The following is a 19,300-nucleotide window of genomic DNA, read 5'->3' on the forward strand; positions in this document are numbered from 1 at the left end:
AAGGCAGCACGGAGAGTTATTTCATAAAGTCGACTGAGGCAGATATTGTGCTTTTTTTTTTTCTTTCACCTTTGCTAATGTGAAATTTGTTAGCTTACATAATGCAATTTACAGCTGAGGTAATAAATAAACAACAAAAAAGATACAAGTAATTTCATCTGAGAGGTTTGATAAAGCGTTCTGTTTAAAAGTTCTGCACAAAACTTAGTCAGACTTGAATTAAGTGCTGTTGTTTTGCTAACTCCCTCTGTCTGCTTCAGCCTGGGGCTTTGTGGCTGATGGCTCCATGTCTATAAATCACTGGGAAAGCATGCTTATATCCTGAAGCAAGCACAGTAAGACAGCATGGCAAATCACATTCGCTTTCTACCCTGGCCTGTTTGCAGAAGCGAACTGATAACCCGAGCAGACATTATGGGGCATGATCCCTCTTGTTTGCAAATTCTGCACATATCATGTTTTAACAGTGATGCCACATGAAAGAGTTGGATGCAGATGAAGCCATTTTGTTGATTGTTTCCAAGCATTCGCTGCCGTTTCTCAGGTGTTCAAATACCAAAAGTAGAGCCAAAGGAGATGGATAATTTGAGGAAAAAGGCTGCCAATGTCTTTAAATATTGCAGTTCTATTTTGCCTAACAAAAGTAAGGAAAAGGCTTCACTTTTGTGTATTTACAGAGAAACCTAATTCTGATTTTATGATGTACGCAAATAGCAACAAAAAGCGCACCTTTTTTGCAATCGCTAGATTGGCCCAGCAGAAGTCCAGGTAATTTTGAAATTCTGAATCAGTCACAAAACGTAGCAGCGACAGATGTTCTCAACCCAGCTTTTTTAGCAGATTTTCTTCAATTGCTTTACCTGTACTGCACAATAATGGACAACACATTTAGTCACTCAATATGCAAAGCTGGCACAGAAAAAAAAACCCTCCAAAAGACAGTTGGATTTAAATGCAAGGAAAAGTATTTATTTGAGAATAGATATAACTGACAAGCTGTTTTTAGAGTTTTATTTTCGAACAGTATCCAATGAACCTGTGTCCTCATCAATCCACTTCACGATTATGTGCTACTTTGTGTCGCTCCGTCCCACACAATCCCAATAAACACTTGAATGTTGCTTTGATGAAGTGGAAGAGGTAGGAATATTTCTGCAAGATGATGTAACTGTATTAAAGGAAGGGTTTGTGGTTTTGACAGCATGCGATTGTGCTTTAGTGCTTTTTTTTTTCCATTGGATGCTCTCACTTTGCTTTCTCTTCTCAGAAATGCCCTGCCCAGATATTTAGGAATCAGGCCACATAGCTCACTATCATCTAACTCTAATCAAAGTACCGAATCGTGAAATGGACAGCTGTTGTCATATGCCTGGATTCCAAATGGCTATCTGCCCCTGCTAGTTGCCCGGGTTCTTAGTTGGCCAGCTGAAGTTGTAGGGGGAGCGAGGGTTAAAGGGTAGCTGCCATTTCAAGCGCTTGTCAGAAAAGTCCCTGCAGCTCAGAAACTTATCCAAGGTAAGCTTCTTTTTTCCTTTTTTTTTTTCTGCTTCTCACTGGTATGACTCAGAATGTTTCCAGATTGCTTCTCACCTGAGGCTGCTAATTAAGATTTTGAGATCATTCTGTGGTATAGAGCAATAATTTTTTAATATAAAAGGCCATTCATTGTCATTGTTGGAGTACATAATCCGCGACTGTAGTGAATTTAATATGTTTTATGACGTGACAAAGTGTTGATAAGATTGTTGTGTTTGGGCTGAATTCCAATACGCATGACTCTCTATCACAATAAAAGGAGCGGCTCATGTGCTGAGAATGTGGGAAACATCTGCTGTGATGGAAAGCGGAATGGAAACAGACAGAATAACTTTTCCAGCACCTCACTGAGTTCTTCTCAGAATATACGACGCTAGTAAATTGAATGTCTTCACTTTCCTCCAACCTCATGTTGGTTTTACATGTGGAAAAGGTCAGAATTTTGAGTGATAATGTGCTATAAAAAAAAATATGGTCATACTTACACTTGTCTCTGTCACTGGCACCCATCTATTCCTGGTTCAGGACTGTTGTACAGGGGGGAAGGGTAAAAACAATTGGCGACCAACTGTTGCCGACTAAAGGAGGGCTTTGACACAACTCTAGCATAAGATTTGGGTATAGAAGTCAATGCACGGAATGTGCAGAGGGGTGTTTATGGAAAATAAGAACCACAGGGGCAGAATGAATGGAGAATTTTATGCACATTAATTCATTGCAGAATAAGCAAACTGGTTACTCTTTTGTTAAATCAGAAGCAAACATGGAGTTGTAGTTGTAAAGAGACTTACAGCATCATCTACACTAATTGGCGCTCCTAAGAAAAAAATTGTGCAAAAGCCTTTAAACGATAGTTGTCATGAAAACATGGTGACTCCAAAGATGCCACTCTTCTCTAACCACAGTTCTGTCACTGTCACTGCAGTTCTTTGGTGCTTTCACACCTCGATAGTCCTGGATACCTTTGTTTAATTGGGTGAGAAATGCTGAACATTTTCACACCTCCATTTGGTTTCATTCACAGTGACACTGCAACTGAATTTGTAAATCTAACCAAACTTCTTATTTCAAATCATGGAACTGAATGAGACAGCTAGCAATCGAGCCTGTTGATCTATATGAATGCAGAGGAATGGAAAAGACAGCAGAGAAGGAGAGAGAAGAAACTAAAATCTACGGTCCTGCTAATCTCCTCTTTTGGGAATAGAGCCAATCAGTGGCAAGGAATGTTAGAGGTATTGACTGCTTTGCAAATGTTAGCTGGTAGCATGTCAAACAGCATTGCACCTCGGTCACAGATCAACAAGCTGCATTTTCTTTCCAGTACTATGCTCTAAAAAAATCTGCAAATGGGAACATTTTCCACAAATAGTTTGGAGTTCTATTCATCAGAATAATCCGTGGCCAGGTGGTGGTCCACTGTACCTGCTTTGTCTTGTTGGTTGCTGAGGATAATATGGATACAAATGTCCCTTTGGTGGAAGCAAACTAGGGGTGCTGATCATTTTCCTCCTTTACCTGAAATAACTGAGTATGACAAAATGACTTTGCAGTTTCTGGTCAAACGTAACTATTTTAGGTAGGAAATGTAGCCATCTGTCGCTGAACGTTTCATGTCCAATTATGTATTATTTGCACTCACCAGGAGGAGTATTACCCTAAAATATGTTAATAAATGTAATAAATGATTACTAGCTGCTTTGAAACACCAGGAATAAATATGTTCTGATTTTTACATTATCTCTCACAGTCAGTAAATGAGTGCTGAGCTGACATGTTCAGAGGCGTGCAAGCATCTTGAATTCTGACAGTGAGGAGAGCTGACAGGAGAGAGACGAGGCTTGTCCAAACAAAGTTATGTTTTGGAGTACGCCTGATGGGCTGCTTGTCGAACCCACCTTGAAGTGTTTTCCTGCTTGCTGAAGAAACAGGAAAAGAAAACACAGTAGAATAATAATGAGAAAAACCTGAGATGGTGGAGATCTTTAACCCTAAACACACACTCCCATACACACCCATACGCATTCACAATCATGTAAGCAGGGTGTGGGTCAGAGGTCAAATGGCCCTGAACTCTCTCCCTTTAGGCTGAGGACATCAGAAGTCCCTCTGTGTGCTGCTCTCCATTTATTTTACTCATCATCCCTCATCAGGGGGGGATGACCCTCTGACCTCAACGCTGGGGTTACCTGTCAGTGGACTGTCTATTCGTGAGCATGGGGCATGAAGCTCTGGCAACATTTGTCTTTTGTGAAAAAACAAAAACAAAAAAAAGAATTAAAAAAAAACAAAACTGTTTCTTACTAGTGAAGTTATCTTGAAGTTACATGTAAATTCATCAGATTTTTGCTTACATTCAGGAATGCCAAACACTCTGTATGAAGATGACAAGCATGTGTTTAACCAAGGCCAGATCAAGATCCAAAAGAACACAGTTAACAGATGCCTGTGTCCTGATACTTACCTTGGTTTACCTACAAAAACACTCTGAAAGCATCCTAGTGTGTGCTGTCAGCTATCAATCAGAGAGCTGTAAGTGGGATCCTTGAGTGAAGATACTATCAGCTCTGCCTCATATACACTCACACCACAGCTTCCCTTATCTCTGCACAGATAACAGATCCCCTTTCACAGCGAGCGGCCTTAACCAGGCACACTCCTGTTTCTAGATCTCTGTCTTATTCTGTGCGTCAGCTGCGCCATAAGCCGCTTCATTTCAGACAGGGGCCCTAAAACAACAAACAAAACAAAAACAAAAACTAGAGCAAAAACAGCCAATTTGCTCTGGTTCCTGTGTAAAATTCAATAAGTGTGTCTATTACATTGCTGCAGCATGCTGTGCAGAGGCCACAGAGGGAGCATGCGACTCCCTGATTCCAATCGCTGATGCTATCAGCCACTGGCAGAAACATGATACATGTCTCAGTTGACAAATCTAGATGGCCGTGAAATTAAAGGAAAATCAGAGGAATGGAACATAAGTAGCTTCCTGCTCCTGTTCCGTATTGCTATTAATTTCAAACAATACATTTCCAGGATAAAATGAAACGATCTAAAGGTTACCATGTTTGTTTGTAACCAAACAGATGATTTTTAAGGGAGAGAAAATTGGGGTAAAAGGCGCATAATGTGAACACTTGTCATGGTGAGAAATCAGTTAGGTCATTTGTTTTTTTTAAACATTTTCCTTTCATTTCTGTAGACAGCGAGCTATTAAGATGGTTCTGTTATGGTCTCGTTTTTGGGGACTTCCACAAGACCACAGCAAGTTGAGCCTAATAACAAAAACAAGCATCCTGGTGTGGAGCTGGTCCCACAGTGTGAGGACCTTAATGAGGAACATGTGGAGTTGCCCAGACACACTGTCAGAGGAAACCTAATCCCTCACTCCCTTCTTTTTTTCTCTCTCTCTTTTCCATCCTCCCTTCCCCCCATCCCCACCATTCTTTCTTCTCTTGCTCTCCTTTGGCTGTGCTTGGCGTTCTCCTCGTCCCGTCTTTTAACAATGTGGTGTTACTTTTTGCTCCTTTCTACTTCAAACATATCTAGTGTTTGCCCAAGCCATCCTGCTTCTTTGAGAAGAACCTGTCCTTTTAGTCTTTCCAGACCGTAGATTAAGAGACCAAACCACTTTTTTTATTATTATTATTATTATTATTATTACTATTTCTTTTATCTGATAACCATCCACCTGCTCTTGCTCGCTTTCCCACTTGCTTTAGCTTTAGCAATACTTATATGCTGGCATGCAATGCAATCCGCTCATAAGGAAAGAAAAGAAGAAAGACCTCTTTCTCCACACATCAAGCTTGACAGGCGGTTCCTTTCATGTGCTGAATTCATCCTTACCATCCACCTGGATCAATTCACTGTTTGCTTCAGTGGCCATTGGTGCTGCAGCGTGGAACATCAGATTTTTCAGTAAAAAGCAGCTTATTGAGTAAAAACTACACCCTTAAGTATTTTGCCTTTGAATTTTTTTTTATGTAACACATGTTTAACTTGTTTCATCTACCTAGAGGTATTTATTTCTAATCATAAACTCAGGTACACAATGTGCTTTCTTTCCTAGAAAATGTCCCATTGTGGTTTTGAAGACACACATGATAGCAGGTGAGAAAATAAGTTTTTATTTGCTGCGAAATAACATAAATCTGTGTTAGTGCTCTGTCCACAGGCAATCATTGAGAAAATTATGACCTTACCTTTTAGGAGGAGAGGGGCGGGTTTGAAAATAAGCCTCAAAAATAGCTGAATAAACAGAGGAAGGTAGATCCCTTAGGGGGTTTAAGATTGATAAAGCAGGTCCAGTCTGAGGCTGGCCATAGAAGAGAAAGATTTTTGAAGTGAGGTTGTGTTAACAGGATAAAAGCAAGGAGTGGGGGTTTTCATTTAGTATAAATCCAGAGTAGCTGAATTCGGATGCAAAAGTTCAGATACCGTCTGAGAGGGAAATGACAAAAATTACTTCTGCAAGCTGAAACTGCTCTATTCTAAAAATAATAATAATAATAATAATAACAAAATGTCTGAGAAGTTCATAAACTGTTGCCATGTTGTTTCCAGAAAAACCGTTGACTGTGGATGTAATGAAGGTAGGTGGTGGTGTAACACCAGTGTATCTATGAAACACAAACTGGCAAATAAACATGAATAATATATTATTTTGGGTTTTTATTCCATATTTCTAATGTCCTGGTTAGACACAAAGATATTAGAACAGGTTTTGATCCTTTCCCAGTTTCAACTAAATCAGTCCTAATGGTCTTGTCTTGAAATTTTATTCTCAACAATAGCCAAGAAAACAGCTACAACATCCATTTATTTATGTTTATGGTCCTGACTACAACAAAGTGTTCATTTGAAGATATATTTAAAAAAATATACATATAAGTGTATGCAAATTCTTCAATCAAAAGTTGAAAAGCCTGAAGAAGATCATTAGTGGTGCAACACCTCCTACCTCAGTCTTCTGTTCTAATAACCTTTCATTGGAAACCAAAATGGAGAATAAAAAATTCTTGAAATTTGTATAAACCATCTTGATGTGCTTGAGAGTAGTTTTGTTTTAGAGCAGTAGACATTCATTTTAATCTCACCTCCTCTCAGACTAACGGCTAACGTTAACCTCTGAGTTCAACTATTCTGTATTTTTGTGAAAATGAAGATGTATGAAACTCTTTATGCGGCAGGTAAGTTTTCAATGTTTTAACAGAACTAATCTCAGAAATCTCCTGAGCATTGTCTATATATAGCAATAAGTAGCATTAATGAGACATTTGTTGTTGAAAGTGGAGACTTGCTCACCCCATCTATACCTGCTAGACATATTGGACCCACTCCAACATAAGCCTGTAAGGACCTTTCACAGGTCTGTCGAGCCACCTGAATCTCACAATTGTATGGCTGAAGGAGCCTCCTGCATGTGTACAGAAAACCCAGTGATCCAGTAACCGTCTGGGTTCACTTCTCTCTCATGCAATCCGGGCGAAGGCACAGAAGACGACCTAAAACTACAGTCCAAAATGGTCCAGCTGCACCCAAACAAATCATGAGCTCCAGATCCGAGCACAGATATTTGACAACATTTAAGTCAAGTGAGTAAGTTTGTGCAGTAATTGGCTTGCAGGTTGTTTTTCTATATTTTGCTCTTTTTGCTTGAATGGCACAAAAAGACCCACCATGCATCTCAAGCAAAAAAAAAAAAAAAAAAAAAAAAAAAAAAGAAAAAAGACTGAAATCTGGTGGGTTTGTGTGCCTCACAGATGGTTCAGCCTCACAGCAGCTGTGCAAATGAAAGACAGAGTGTCGCTGAAGGAGTGAGGAAGATGGAAAGTTGGCCGCGTAGGGAAAGAGTAACATACAAGCTGCTAACTGGAAAAGTAATGGAAAATTTTATAGTGTGCCGATATTTACAGTGAGAAAATCTTCGGTTAGAGACTTCACTCTGAATCTCAAATGGTTCCCGATCTAAAATAAGACAGCTATGTTTGGTATTTTGCATTCACAACTGGCAGTCCAACCCAAAAATTTAAGCTGAGTGTGGCATGAGAAAACAACAGGTGACAAAATCCTGCTGATGCTTAAAGCTCGCATTTGTTCTTGGTGGGAGGGGTTGGAGGGAGAGCCAAAAAAAATAATAATCCAAAAAACAGAGTTTCATAGGTAAGTTTGAAAAGTGTAGTAACTACAGAGTTAACAGGGGTTTAATGGTTCATGACATGACACTTTAATAAAGATTGTAAGTATGTTAGAGTGATTCGCACCCCCTTTTGCTCAGCAGTAGACCCAATTTTTCAGCCTCCAGGAAAATCTAATACAGAAAAAAAAATCCAGAGAGCATGCTCTGCACACTTAAGATATTATGTTTGGCATATCTGTTGCATATGTACAAATAAAATGAAGCTGTGTAACATTTATCACCATCAGAATTGATTACTTTTAATTCGAAGCAATTATAATTTCACACCGTCCTCCTCACTGTAGTTCAAACCACTTTTCCACTGTCTTCATCCCTCAGTAATCACTGCATGTAAATATCAAGAGGTTAGAGAATAATTAGTCTTTCATTGGCCAGCAATCACCTCTGGGCCCCGTCTACGCTTCAGACCCCTCCCTCGTAGAGCCGCCCTAAAGACAGGGGCCCCTTTTTGAATGACAGCGCTTGGGAAGGAAGACGAATTTTTGTCTGATTTCCCGCAGCCGCAGAGTCGATGAGAAGCAGTCGAGGAACTCCATTCTAACTGAATGGATTGGCATGGGGAGAAGCGGACCTCAAATCACGGCTAAGCGGCAGCTTTGGTACTGTTTAGCCTTCACGATGGTTTTACTTGCTCTGCTGTTTCGGCCAGGTAAGTGGAGCTTTTTTTCCCCCCCATTTCTTCCTGTCCAATCCATGCTCCCCCACTGCCGTGCTGCATGCAAAGTTTGTGTCCCCGGAATGGAGGTGGCGATGGGAAAGTTAACTTTTCCGTCCCCCCACCCCTGGTGTTGAGTTGTTGAATCTGAACATTCTCTTCGCTGTGAATGCTTTGCCTTCGCATGTTCGCTGTAAAGTTTTATAATGTCGTTTCTAACTTGTTGAAAAAGTTTCTCGGTCCGCGGCTGCTCCGGAGACAAAGTAACAAATGTTCTGTTGCTGCGGTGTTCCAGCCTCCAGTCCGCTCTGTTAGCCGAGCAGCACGAGTTATCCATCATCACTCTTATTGCTGCGTATTACTGTTTTCACCCCACACAACAACAATAAACAATGTGTTTCTAACAGCCAAACAGTCACCATCCTTCCCAGCTGACGCTAGTTTGTTGTATTTCTTTATTTTTCTTTCTTTTTATCAAGTTGCGGCTTAGCTTCCAGCTAGCATAGCTCACTAGCAACAGGCGCAGGACACTTAAAGAGAAAACCACGGAACTTTGTGTTTTTAAACCACCGCCGTGATGCTTATCAGCTTCAATCTCTTATCATATGAAGCACAACTGTAACTCTTCTACCCATCACCTGTTGTTATTAGTTGTAGTGACAGCTAATCTTGTTATTTTACGTATTAATTCGTCATTTATTAACTTTGTTAGCCACCATGCTTGAAAACTTTCTGGCCTCTGAACGGACGCTCCTCAATCTCCGCTTGAAGTTTCAAATCTCTGATTCCCTCTTTGTTTGCATTGAGAGTTTTTTCCCCCCCCCAGTTTTCCTGAAAATCAAATTAAATGCTTAGCAATCACTGCCACGCTGTTTTGTTTAAAGCTCATGCAATGTTACAGGTGGAAAAAAACATAAGAACAAAACAAAGTTTTTCTTCTTTTGATTCAAAATACCTTTATTAATATTCCAGATAAGAGTATAATCTAGATGTGGATGGAAATTGGCTGAACGCGACAAAACTAAAATCTCACAATAGAAAGATGTCACACACACACAAAAAGAATTAATAATAGAACCGCAATTCATATTTTTATTTATGTACGTTTTCACTTTACCACTGGTTTGTTGATGCACCAAAATTTTGCGGCAAACGTAACATCTTTTTGAATGTTATGATCTTAAGTATGAGATTTTTTATGTAAAACTTTGTCAGGTGCATGTCTATGGAGGACCAAAACTGACATAACAAGAAATAAAAGCATAAGTATATATTTAGTTTTTCCTTGTCTTTATATATCAGTTTCTGTCAAGAAATGTATATAATTTCTTTTTCATTTCCCCTAAACATGCGTTTTTGTCAATAAAAGTATATATTTTGTTAAGTCTTTTCCTTATACAAGCCCCCCTTCTTTTGTCGTTGCCTCCTCTCCTTTTTCTGTTTGTCCTGTTTTGACTTGTTCTTTTTCTGCTTCTCCATGTGCATCTTTATGTTAATGAGGAGCTCTGCCTTCTATGTCCAGCTCCTACTGTTGGCCAGTAGAGCTTTGGATCCAGCGTTACTGCGTAAGACGTTGTGGGGTGTTTACATAGCTCAGTGCCATCTTTACAGGCCACAGACCAAAACAAACTTTATCCCGGTGTTTATTTGGTCCTCCATACACGTGTAACGTGGTACGCAGTTGCTTTTATTTCAAAAGTGAACAATTTTTCACCAATACTGTATTAGTAAGTAGGCATTAATTATTACAGATATAGTGAGATTTTAAGATTTAATAATTCTTATCTTTATGTTCAAACACAGATGTTGGCAGGTAATATCTAAAAAACATAGATTCAAAAAATTGTGTTTGCTTCTGCTGGTTTTTAACGTTTTGTTGGAGTGTAAAAAGGTAAGAATTAGTCAGGCTATCTGCTCAGGTAGAGGGTCCAGTCACTTGCTTAACGTTCACGTTCCTCTCATTTTGCAAAGTGCGATAGCATTAATTTAATAAGAGTGGTGCTCCTGTAGCTTCAGAAATATGTTGACATTGTTTTATGTGAGTGAAGAATGTTCTTTGCCTTCTTTGAGCCAGCTGACTGGTATTTTGCAGCAACTTGTGGGGGAGGGGCATTGCTGCATTAGTCAAAGGAAACTCCTTTGACTCCAGCATTTGCTCTGGCATCCCATTAAAAACGCTGCAGATGTAGAAAGTCTGCAGTTTTGTAACTTTATTTTATAACACCATTCTGTGCCTTGATTCTGATAAGCACCTCTTTCTATTTGAGACTAATTTTGTCATTTGTAATAATTTGACACAACTTGCTTGTTTTTTTGTGAAAATGGGGATGTAGCATTACTTGATATTATGTTAAAGATAGTGTAAACAGTGGTTCTTATTTGGAGATCATTAAAATGTACTTATCCCTAATGGGCTTTCAGATTATTGTTTAGTTTTTCGGCTTCACATGATATAAAACACAACTTTTAAGTGCTCTAATCCCTACTTTGTGTTGAGCAAGACATTTGCTAGAATGAGTAATGATGGATTGATTAAGCAGATCACGTAGAAGTGAGGAAGTTGATTATCATAATTGTCAGATACTTATTTAAAAAGGAAAAAAAAAAATAAAGGTAAGCCATCTGCATTGCAAGTAGCCCCATCCCTTAGCCTTTGAAATGTATTTTTACCTGTTTATTGCTGTTTTTTAAGATTTTTGTTAACTTATAAGATGACACGTTCAATTATACAATTGATCAATTAGATCAGTTATACAATTAGATAACTTGTATATGTTTATTTGAACTTAACATTTCTGTTTCTTTTCATTGTGTTGTAGTTGTAGTACATTGTCTCAGGAAAACAGTGAGTTTCTCTGATCTTTAAATGATCTGCATCAGTATAATGATGGACTAAAACAAACTCTTATCTCTTATCTCTCTTTCCAAATTAAAAATTGCTGTTTGTTTCGACATTTATTTTGTGTTTATTTTTTGATCCCATGAGGTTTTCACACTTTCTGCTAGGTATTTAAGTGCCAGAGCATAAAGACCCTTCAGGGAGATGCAGGGTGAAAATGGCTGTGCAGGCTGTGATTGTCAAAAACTGTCAGTCACAGCAGACTCCAGTGACCTCGCAGCGAGGCTGGAATTCAGAAGAGGGATGCATTTAACATGACCTCTCACTCTGCTTCACAGAATTATTCAAGCTTGGTTTTAAGTGACTGTGAAATACATTAATATGCTCTGGTGCTCGCTGTGGCAGCAAGCGTGCAGACGCGACACGTCCAGTTTGTCGTCTTTGTTTGGGCTGTTGGAACATTAGCTGGAGCTTTGGGAGTGAACAGAGTATTCTGTTGCAGTGCTTGGAGTGCACCCTGTCAGAACTGCCTCGAGCCTCGCAGTAAAAAGTGATGCATGTGTTTGAGATTCTGGCAGATTCTGTTCCAGAATGGAAATATTTCCAGCTCGCAGCTATCCCAGTCAGCACAGACATCTCCTCCAAAAACAACTATAAACCTGAAATAACCCTGATAAATCTTTGCACCTTTTTTTTTTATTCCTCCAAGTAGTAAGTGTATTTCTTTGTGTCCTGGTAACAAATAATCTGTTTGTGAGCCATTACTAAACCTGAAGCACTGGATTCAAGTTCCTCCTGCTAAATATCACTTTATGTGCTTCCTCTGCTTCCCAACTTCCAGGTGGGACCCAGAGTTGCTGAGCTTTGTAGTATTCTTCTTTTGATCCGTTTAAATTTTGCAACCCCAATACCTTCAATCTTGCACTGCAACGTAGCTTAGTTTGATATATTTCAGTTACCAAACATTCAGCTGAAGCAACTTCAAACACCCCGAGGCCAACTAGCCTTGGTAAGACTCTTTCTGCAGTGAAGCTGTTTCTGTTGAAGGAAATATGCTTTAACTGAACTTGAAGCACAGTGGGAGCTCTGGGGCTTGTGAGCTCACACTTTTTGGATTTCACTGAATTAAGATGATAGTTTAGAAGTTTGAATTTTGTTGTCTCAGGCCTGACATCAGTAAATATCAGATAGATGATTGCTATGTACATCTATAGATTTAAAACACTTTTTTAGTTTCTCATGAAGAATCGACAGAGGATTTGGTTACAGTGCAATCACTTATCATTGTTAGAGGTGCTATGATTAGAGTTTTGTGAGGGGTTTCTTATCTGTGAGTATTGTCAAAATCTGACCTGCCAACACCGGTTTTAGCAATATTTGCAAAGAACTTTAATTAGCAGCATTCAGCTTTTATTTTCTGCTATGAGCACTACGTAATTATTTATATTAAAAGTAGCAATAATGTCACACTAGGTGTGTGAAAGAGCAGTGACCACAAAAGTATTCTATTATTATTATTATTATTATTATTATTATTATTATTATTATTATTATTATTATTATTATTATTTTAAAGCAAAGAAATCATTACAGCATTGACAATTTAAACTAGTTCCAGCATTTCCATTGTATGGTTATCATTACTAAAGCAAGAGTCTCCGTATATTCTATAAAGAAAATGCAACAATCAGATTTCAAAAAGGGTGCAGAGTCAAATGGGTTTAAAACTCAAATGATAAAACAGTATATTTTCTGTCGTATTCTGTTGTCTGTTGAAGTCTATGTGTTTTTTTTTCTTTAAGAAATTGCATTATCTGAAATAATTTTTAAACACTTCTTTATTTAGTAACAACTTCCACACCAAACAGTGTTGCTGTTTGCTTGACCTGAGTGTGCTCTGCCATGGTGTGATCGGGGAAAAAAAAATCTGAAATTTTAACATTTCCAAAAACCTTTTCCATTGCGTATGCAAAAAAAAGGAAAAAAAGAAAAGAAAAAAAAGACAAATTTATGGTAGTGGTTTAAAAACACAAATGCTCCGCCTACAAAATTTGTAAATGTAGTGCGCATGCCAGGAGCCAGTAGCCTGTCGGAGCCAGTTAAACTTTGTAAACCTTCAGACCCTGAGCCACGTTTTTGTAACTCTTTGCTTATCTGGTGTATGTAATCTATGGACCTTTGCAGACAATATCAATAATCTGCAATGAGCAGATTTTGTTTCAACACGCCAAATAATCTGAAGAGATGCAGACACAGAGGTCTGTCATGGTCATTGTTGTTCTGTCCGCGGGTGAAAACCAAACCTCAGTGCGCAAACACAAGATGACCTGACCGACATCATCGTTTCCAAATGTTTTTGGTTTACATGGAAATGATTCTCACTGAGTTTCTAGAAAGTCTCTCTCTGGAGCCTGTTGTCAAAGCTTTGCATTGCTGTTTGGCCATTACTGTGTAAATGAGAGCCCAAAACACAACCAAACATGTACACTGTACTGACTCATTAGGCACTATTCAGGACAAATCAGGTTATTGGTATTTCTTGGTAATTATCCTTTTTGTGTTTTCCAGCTCACTGCCAGCAGTGTCGAATCCAGCGATGCAATGCAGACTACGTGGCTTCAACGTCACCTCCCAATGGCGTTCAGGAAGAAGTGGCTTTGGGTATGAACTACTGCATCGCCTTACGGGCCTACGCACTGTGCACCCGGCGCCAGGCACGCAGTTGCCGGGGTGACCTGGTCTACCACTCGGCCGTTTTTCGTATCAAGGAGCTTTTCTCCCAGCACAACTGCTCCAGCGACGGCCCCACCTCCTCCGCTAAGTTGCCCAGCACATCTCGGCCCGGGGTGTCGGAGCTCTGCGACTATGAGAATCGGGTCCTCTTGTCGGGCTCGGCGGGTCAGCAGAAGAAGTACGCCCACTGTGGATTATTTGGAGACCCGCACCTACGGACTTTTCGAGACGAGTTTCAGACCTGCAAAGTGGAGGGGGCGTGGCCTCTGATCGACAACCGCTTCCTGTCGGTGCAGGTGACCAACGTCCCCGTTGTCCTGGGCTCCAGTGCAACAGCAACCAGCAAGGTGAGGAGGAGATTGGATTGGTAGGGTCGAAGCTTTTTGGTCTATGACATCCAGAAACAGAGCAGTTGTTTTACTCAAACATCTGTTGAAATCCCTACAATTGCAAATGTTTGGTGCCATTTAGCGAACCAAAGCTGGTGTCATTTAAATTCATGTAAATTGGAAACGGCCTCTGTTATAACAACATGTTTGAAAGTAAAGGCTTATACAAGCAGCGTGGTTTTCAAATGCTAGCATGCCAGCTCCAGCACTGCAATTAGTGGCATCAAACATGTGAAATTAATCACTGTTGCATTGTGCCTCTCTAGTCTGAAGCATTCCTTGCGTCTTGGAGCTCTTTTAGGTTCGTGAAGGGGTGGGGGGTCTGAGAGGGGTCTTTCACTGGTGTTGAATCACAGACATGCATGAGTGCTCTACCTTTAACACATGGGTGGTCATATGGTAGTGATTAGCGCTCACTCCCAACATTTTCCTCCGCCACCACGATCAGAAATGTTTTTTCACCCCTCTGGTCAAATAATTAACTTGGTGCTTTTTGTGTAAATATGGCATAATTTGGAAAAATAAAGGAGTAATTGGCTGGCAGAAAAGAGTTTTTAATCTGGTTTTTAAACAGGCCACTTGGGCTTTTTTTTTTTTTTGGAGCGTTTAAATGTTCTGTTGCATCTTGAATGGTTGGACTATCTACTTTCTTTGTGGTTTTTAATACAATTTTTGTTGGGAAATTTTTTAACAGATATGCAAAATATACTTTTTGCTCATTGTCTCTGCAGCTTCTTGAAACAGTCTTAGTGCTTTAAAAAGAACCACCCAGCTATTTCCTGGCAATAAGTTAAAGTTTTTTTTTTATCTGGAAACTGAGCCATTTTAAAAAACCGCCCAATTATTAAGTCACAAACGGCTGGCAATGCCTCGTTATCTAGTAACCCTAGCCTGGCCCAGGAAATTGCCTAGCAACCCAAGCGGCATTTGAGCTCGCTTGTTCAGCTAGTTTCACCTCTGTACAATGGCTGCTGGAAAAGACAACCATGTTGCTGTCGACGCACCATGCAGTAACCGCTTGCTGCATCCTTGATGGTTGTGCAGGGGACTACAATTGGAAATGTTTGCAGCCATATTCAGGTGTATAAAGTGCAAGAAAAGTGTGGCCTTACTTGGATTTAAAGTGACAAGAGACCCTAAAATAGCTCTTTCTGCAAGGAGCTCAAGATAGGGAGAACTGAGTAGAATAAAATGTCATTATCTAAGAATGATTTTTTTGCAAAAAACCTAATGAACACATTTTGTGTAACTTATAGACCTACCCTAACTTGTTCAAGGAAGCATAAGAAGTCCTTTTTGAAGATCCAACTGAGTACAAAAAAATAAAAAATCACATTGCATAAAGGATTTTAGAACCATGTTATGTTTGAAATCCGATGCAGTTGTGAGGTACGGTTCTTTGTCTGTCATATTTTGTGACACAAGTAATTTGCTGAGAATCCTTTTCACTTACCACACAGGAAATTATAAAATACAGTACTTCCAGTAGGATTGTATTTTACTTCTAAACTACTGAAGAGATGCAGACACATCTCTTCAGTAGATGTTTTGGTTAAAACAGTTTTTTAACCAAAACAAGTAGTAAAACTTAATATTTTAGATATTTAAATTTTTTGTATTCAAAGCAAGATTATATCAGAGTAAAAAGCACAGACACCTAAAGTTTAAAGATAAAATAATCAGGCTTATGCACCAATGGAGCTGACTCACCCAGGAAATACTTTGCTTCCTGCTGCCACCTAGTGGCTTAGAATTGCATTCTTTTTTCTTTTTTTTTCTTTGGAAATCTTTCAGAATCCTTTTTTTCCCCAAAAATATACATTAAAAGTTTGACGGTGCTACTCTCCGACCTCATTTTCAGATCACGGTGATCTTCAAGACATATCAAGGCTGCACAGAGCAGAAGGTGTACCAGGCCACCACTGAGGACCTGCCTCTGGCCTTTCAGGATGGAACGCGGAGCGGCGGCGAGAGCAGCAGCCTGACCATCATGGAGCGAGGCGGCAGCTCCGGAGTGGGCCGACAGGTGAAGATACAGGCCCGCTACATCGGCACCTCCATCATCATCAGGCGCGTGGGCAGCTACCTGACCTTCGCCATCCGCATGCCGGAGGACACCCTGGACTTTTCCGAGGAGAGCGGGGGCCTGCAGCTGTGCCTGCACGGCTGCCCGCGCAACGAGCTCATCAAGGAGCACACGCTGAGCCGCCAGAGCCAGCAGCCCCGCCTGCAGGCCACAAACACAGAGCTGGGTCCTCTGCGGCCCCCGCACCAGGTCTACACGGTGGAGCGCGCTACGGCCAAGTGTAGAGAGACCCTGCAGGTGGAGGACCTGTACTTCCAGTCCTGTGTGTTTGACTTGCTGACAACAGGAGACCCGGAGTTCTCCATGGCGGCGTACGGCGCTCTGGAGGACTTAAAGGCACTGCCGCCCAGTAAGCTGAAGCAAAACTCTCCAAGGACTCCTCGGGTTTTTAACGGAGGAGCAACACAGACGCTGGCTGCAACGTCCAACGGCTCCTTGGTGTCACTCCTCCTCCTTACTGTGCTGCTGTTGTAAAAACTCAAAAAAAGAAGACATGGAAGGATTACCAGCTTGAGGAAAGAGTGACTATATCCACAATTTATAGTTGTCACAGGGGCGTGGGAGTGGTACTTTCAGGGTCTTCCATTTTTCTCTGAAGGATGTCAGTTTGAAAAGATGACACATTTCTGGGGGATTTATAGCAATATTGAGTCATTTGAAGAAAAAAAAGATGTTTTGCATAAGGGCTTCTATGAACGTTAAATCCAGAGTTGTCTGAACTGACCACAAAGTAATAGAAACAGCTTTTTGTAAATATTTCGTTTTCCCGGCGATGTTCTCAGCTCTTAAACACTCCACATCGAGCAAAGTTGAAAATCACTCCATTCGCCATTTTTTTTTTTATGGACGAGCAAAGTTGCTTTCAAATCCTGTTTAATCTGGTTATCTCTGTAGCACTTAATGTATTAGCAACAATTGTTGAGAATTTAATGTTTTTTTTGTGGTTTTGTTTTTGTAATGCTTTAATCTGTTGTTCCACAAATTGGCATACAAATACACAGGATCCAACAACTGTATATGGAAAAAACTACCTATTCTTAAGTAATAATATGTGACTTTTCAACCCGCCTCATTCTGTGAAACACTCCCTCTTCAAGCTGTTCAGCTTCCAGTTTTAAACAAATCTCTATATAATAATATATTTAAAGAGTGTATATATGTCTTTTATATTTTGTAAATACTTTGTATAGATGTTTTAACTGTAATATGATTTACATTTGTTGTGTTTTAGTAGGTGACTTTGAGTTATTGTAAGAAAAGTGAACTAATATGTGTTGTGCTGTATCTTTAATTATCTGTATTAAATGGTTGAACACTCCATATTGGAACCCATTTCTCTTTGTCACTGTTGTTTGATTAGAGACAGTTGTCTTGGCATGAATTCAAAAAGTAAATCTCATATTGCGCAGAAGTATTGCCCATTGTGATATGGTTTACATGTTCCTTTTAACAGTTAATTTAGGTTAGTATAGCTTACAGCTAGTGAAAACCCAAAATTCAGGCTATTGGAAGATTAGAATGTCACAATCATAAAACCGTCTGCACCTGCCCAGGTAAGGCGTTTCTGATGACTGTGAAACAGAAGTGACTTAGAAGGCAACTAATTTAGTTTTATTAGTAGTATGCAATTACGAGTAAAATTACTGAAATGAAGTTCTCAATAATAATCTTGTTTACTGAGATGTCATCGTCCTGTTTGACGTTACAGTGAAGCCACAGAATTAAAATAAAAAACAGGAGAATCAGTTACATGGAATTGTGGTGCAGTCGTTCTTTCTGTCATATTTTACTTTAGGCCTTTAAAGTCAAGAATTTTTGGTTTGGTCTGAAGTTAATCATTTTTCTGCAGTATCCCCTGTGTCCTGTTGGAGTTCATAAAATCTGCCAGCTTGCAGTATAAAGACAGTTTTGACAAGACGACTATGCAGCTGTAGGATTATCTCAGTTGCTTTTGCACTCTTCCATCCATGCATTGTCCTTACACTATATCTTCGTAGGTTTGAGATCAACAGATATCATGGGATGAGACACAATAATTATTCACACTCACACTTATTCCTAAGGGCAATTTGCAGTGTCCAGTTAATCAGAAATGCATATTTTTGGTCTGTGGGAGGACGCCAGAGTACCTGAAGAAAATCCACACATTGAGAAGGGGGAGTATCAGAGAGAATGTTGTGATATCTGCCCACTAGGTCAGTCCATGTGCAATTTTTGCAAGCACGTTTTTTTTCTTCCTCTCAACTTTCTACCAATATGCTAACCTTCAAAGAAAGACTCAAGTCTCCCTTGCTCTCATTGTATACTTGTATACACTCCCCCCCCCTGCAGAACCGATTAAAACACATTTATTTTTGGATTAAACTGAACCCTCTTTCACCCACTGTGTTCTTGCAATGCCATCTGCGACCTGGTGGTGTCCTTAGTTTACAAGGTCTGCCAGCTTGCAGTGCGAGCACATGCTTTGACAAGCTGGCTCTGTAGCTGTAGGGTTCCAAAGTATGTTCTCGGTCCCCTGTGTAAATGTTACTTTGGAATGCTGAGTTGGCTGCTGGCTTTTGCTTTTGTCTGCCGGAGCACTGCAAGGCTCCAAAAAGGATTCGGTCCACTGTTAAAGCCAACATTGGAGTTGACAGCAGCGGAACACGGGCTTCATATTTGCACTATACATAAAAGCTGAGTGCTATGATTAGAAAGAGGGGCTGTGATCAGTTTTAATTTCCATTAAAAATGCAATTAAGGAAGCTCGGGCAGACTCCTTATGAAGACATTAAGAATTAATGCTCCATAACCTGCAGACGTGAATGTAATTCACATCGGATTGAGTTAAAGGTAACCTGATTCTGGTAATGCTCTTGAT

At 39.9% G+C, this 19,300-nt stretch overlaps 1 protein-coding gene across 1 annotated transcript; it reads left to right on the forward strand.

Annotated features, from left to right (window-relative positions):
• The first annotated feature begins 5,608 nt into the window (after positions 1-5,608).
• rgmd (RGM domain family, member D) lies at positions 5,609-17,783 on the forward strand. Its single transcript, XM_044130122.1, has 4 exons — positions 5,609-5,649; positions 8,239-8,387; positions 13,801-14,312; positions 16,216-17,783. Exons 1-4 carry the CDS (start codon positions 5,612-5,614, stop codon positions 16,912-16,914), a joined length of 1,398 nt encoding a protein of 465 aa, XP_043986057.1. The 5' UTR covers positions 5,609-5,611; the 3' UTR covers positions 16,915-17,783.
• The last annotated feature ends 1,517 nt before the right edge of the window (positions 17,784-19,300 follow it).

Source organism: Gambusia affinis, linkage group LG10, assembly GCF_019740435.1.
Source record: "Gambusia affinis linkage group LG10, SWU_Gaff_1.0, whole genome shotgun sequence".
Taxonomy (NCBI): domain Eukaryota; kingdom Metazoa; phylum Chordata; class Actinopteri; order Cyprinodontiformes; family Poeciliidae; genus Gambusia; species Gambusia affinis.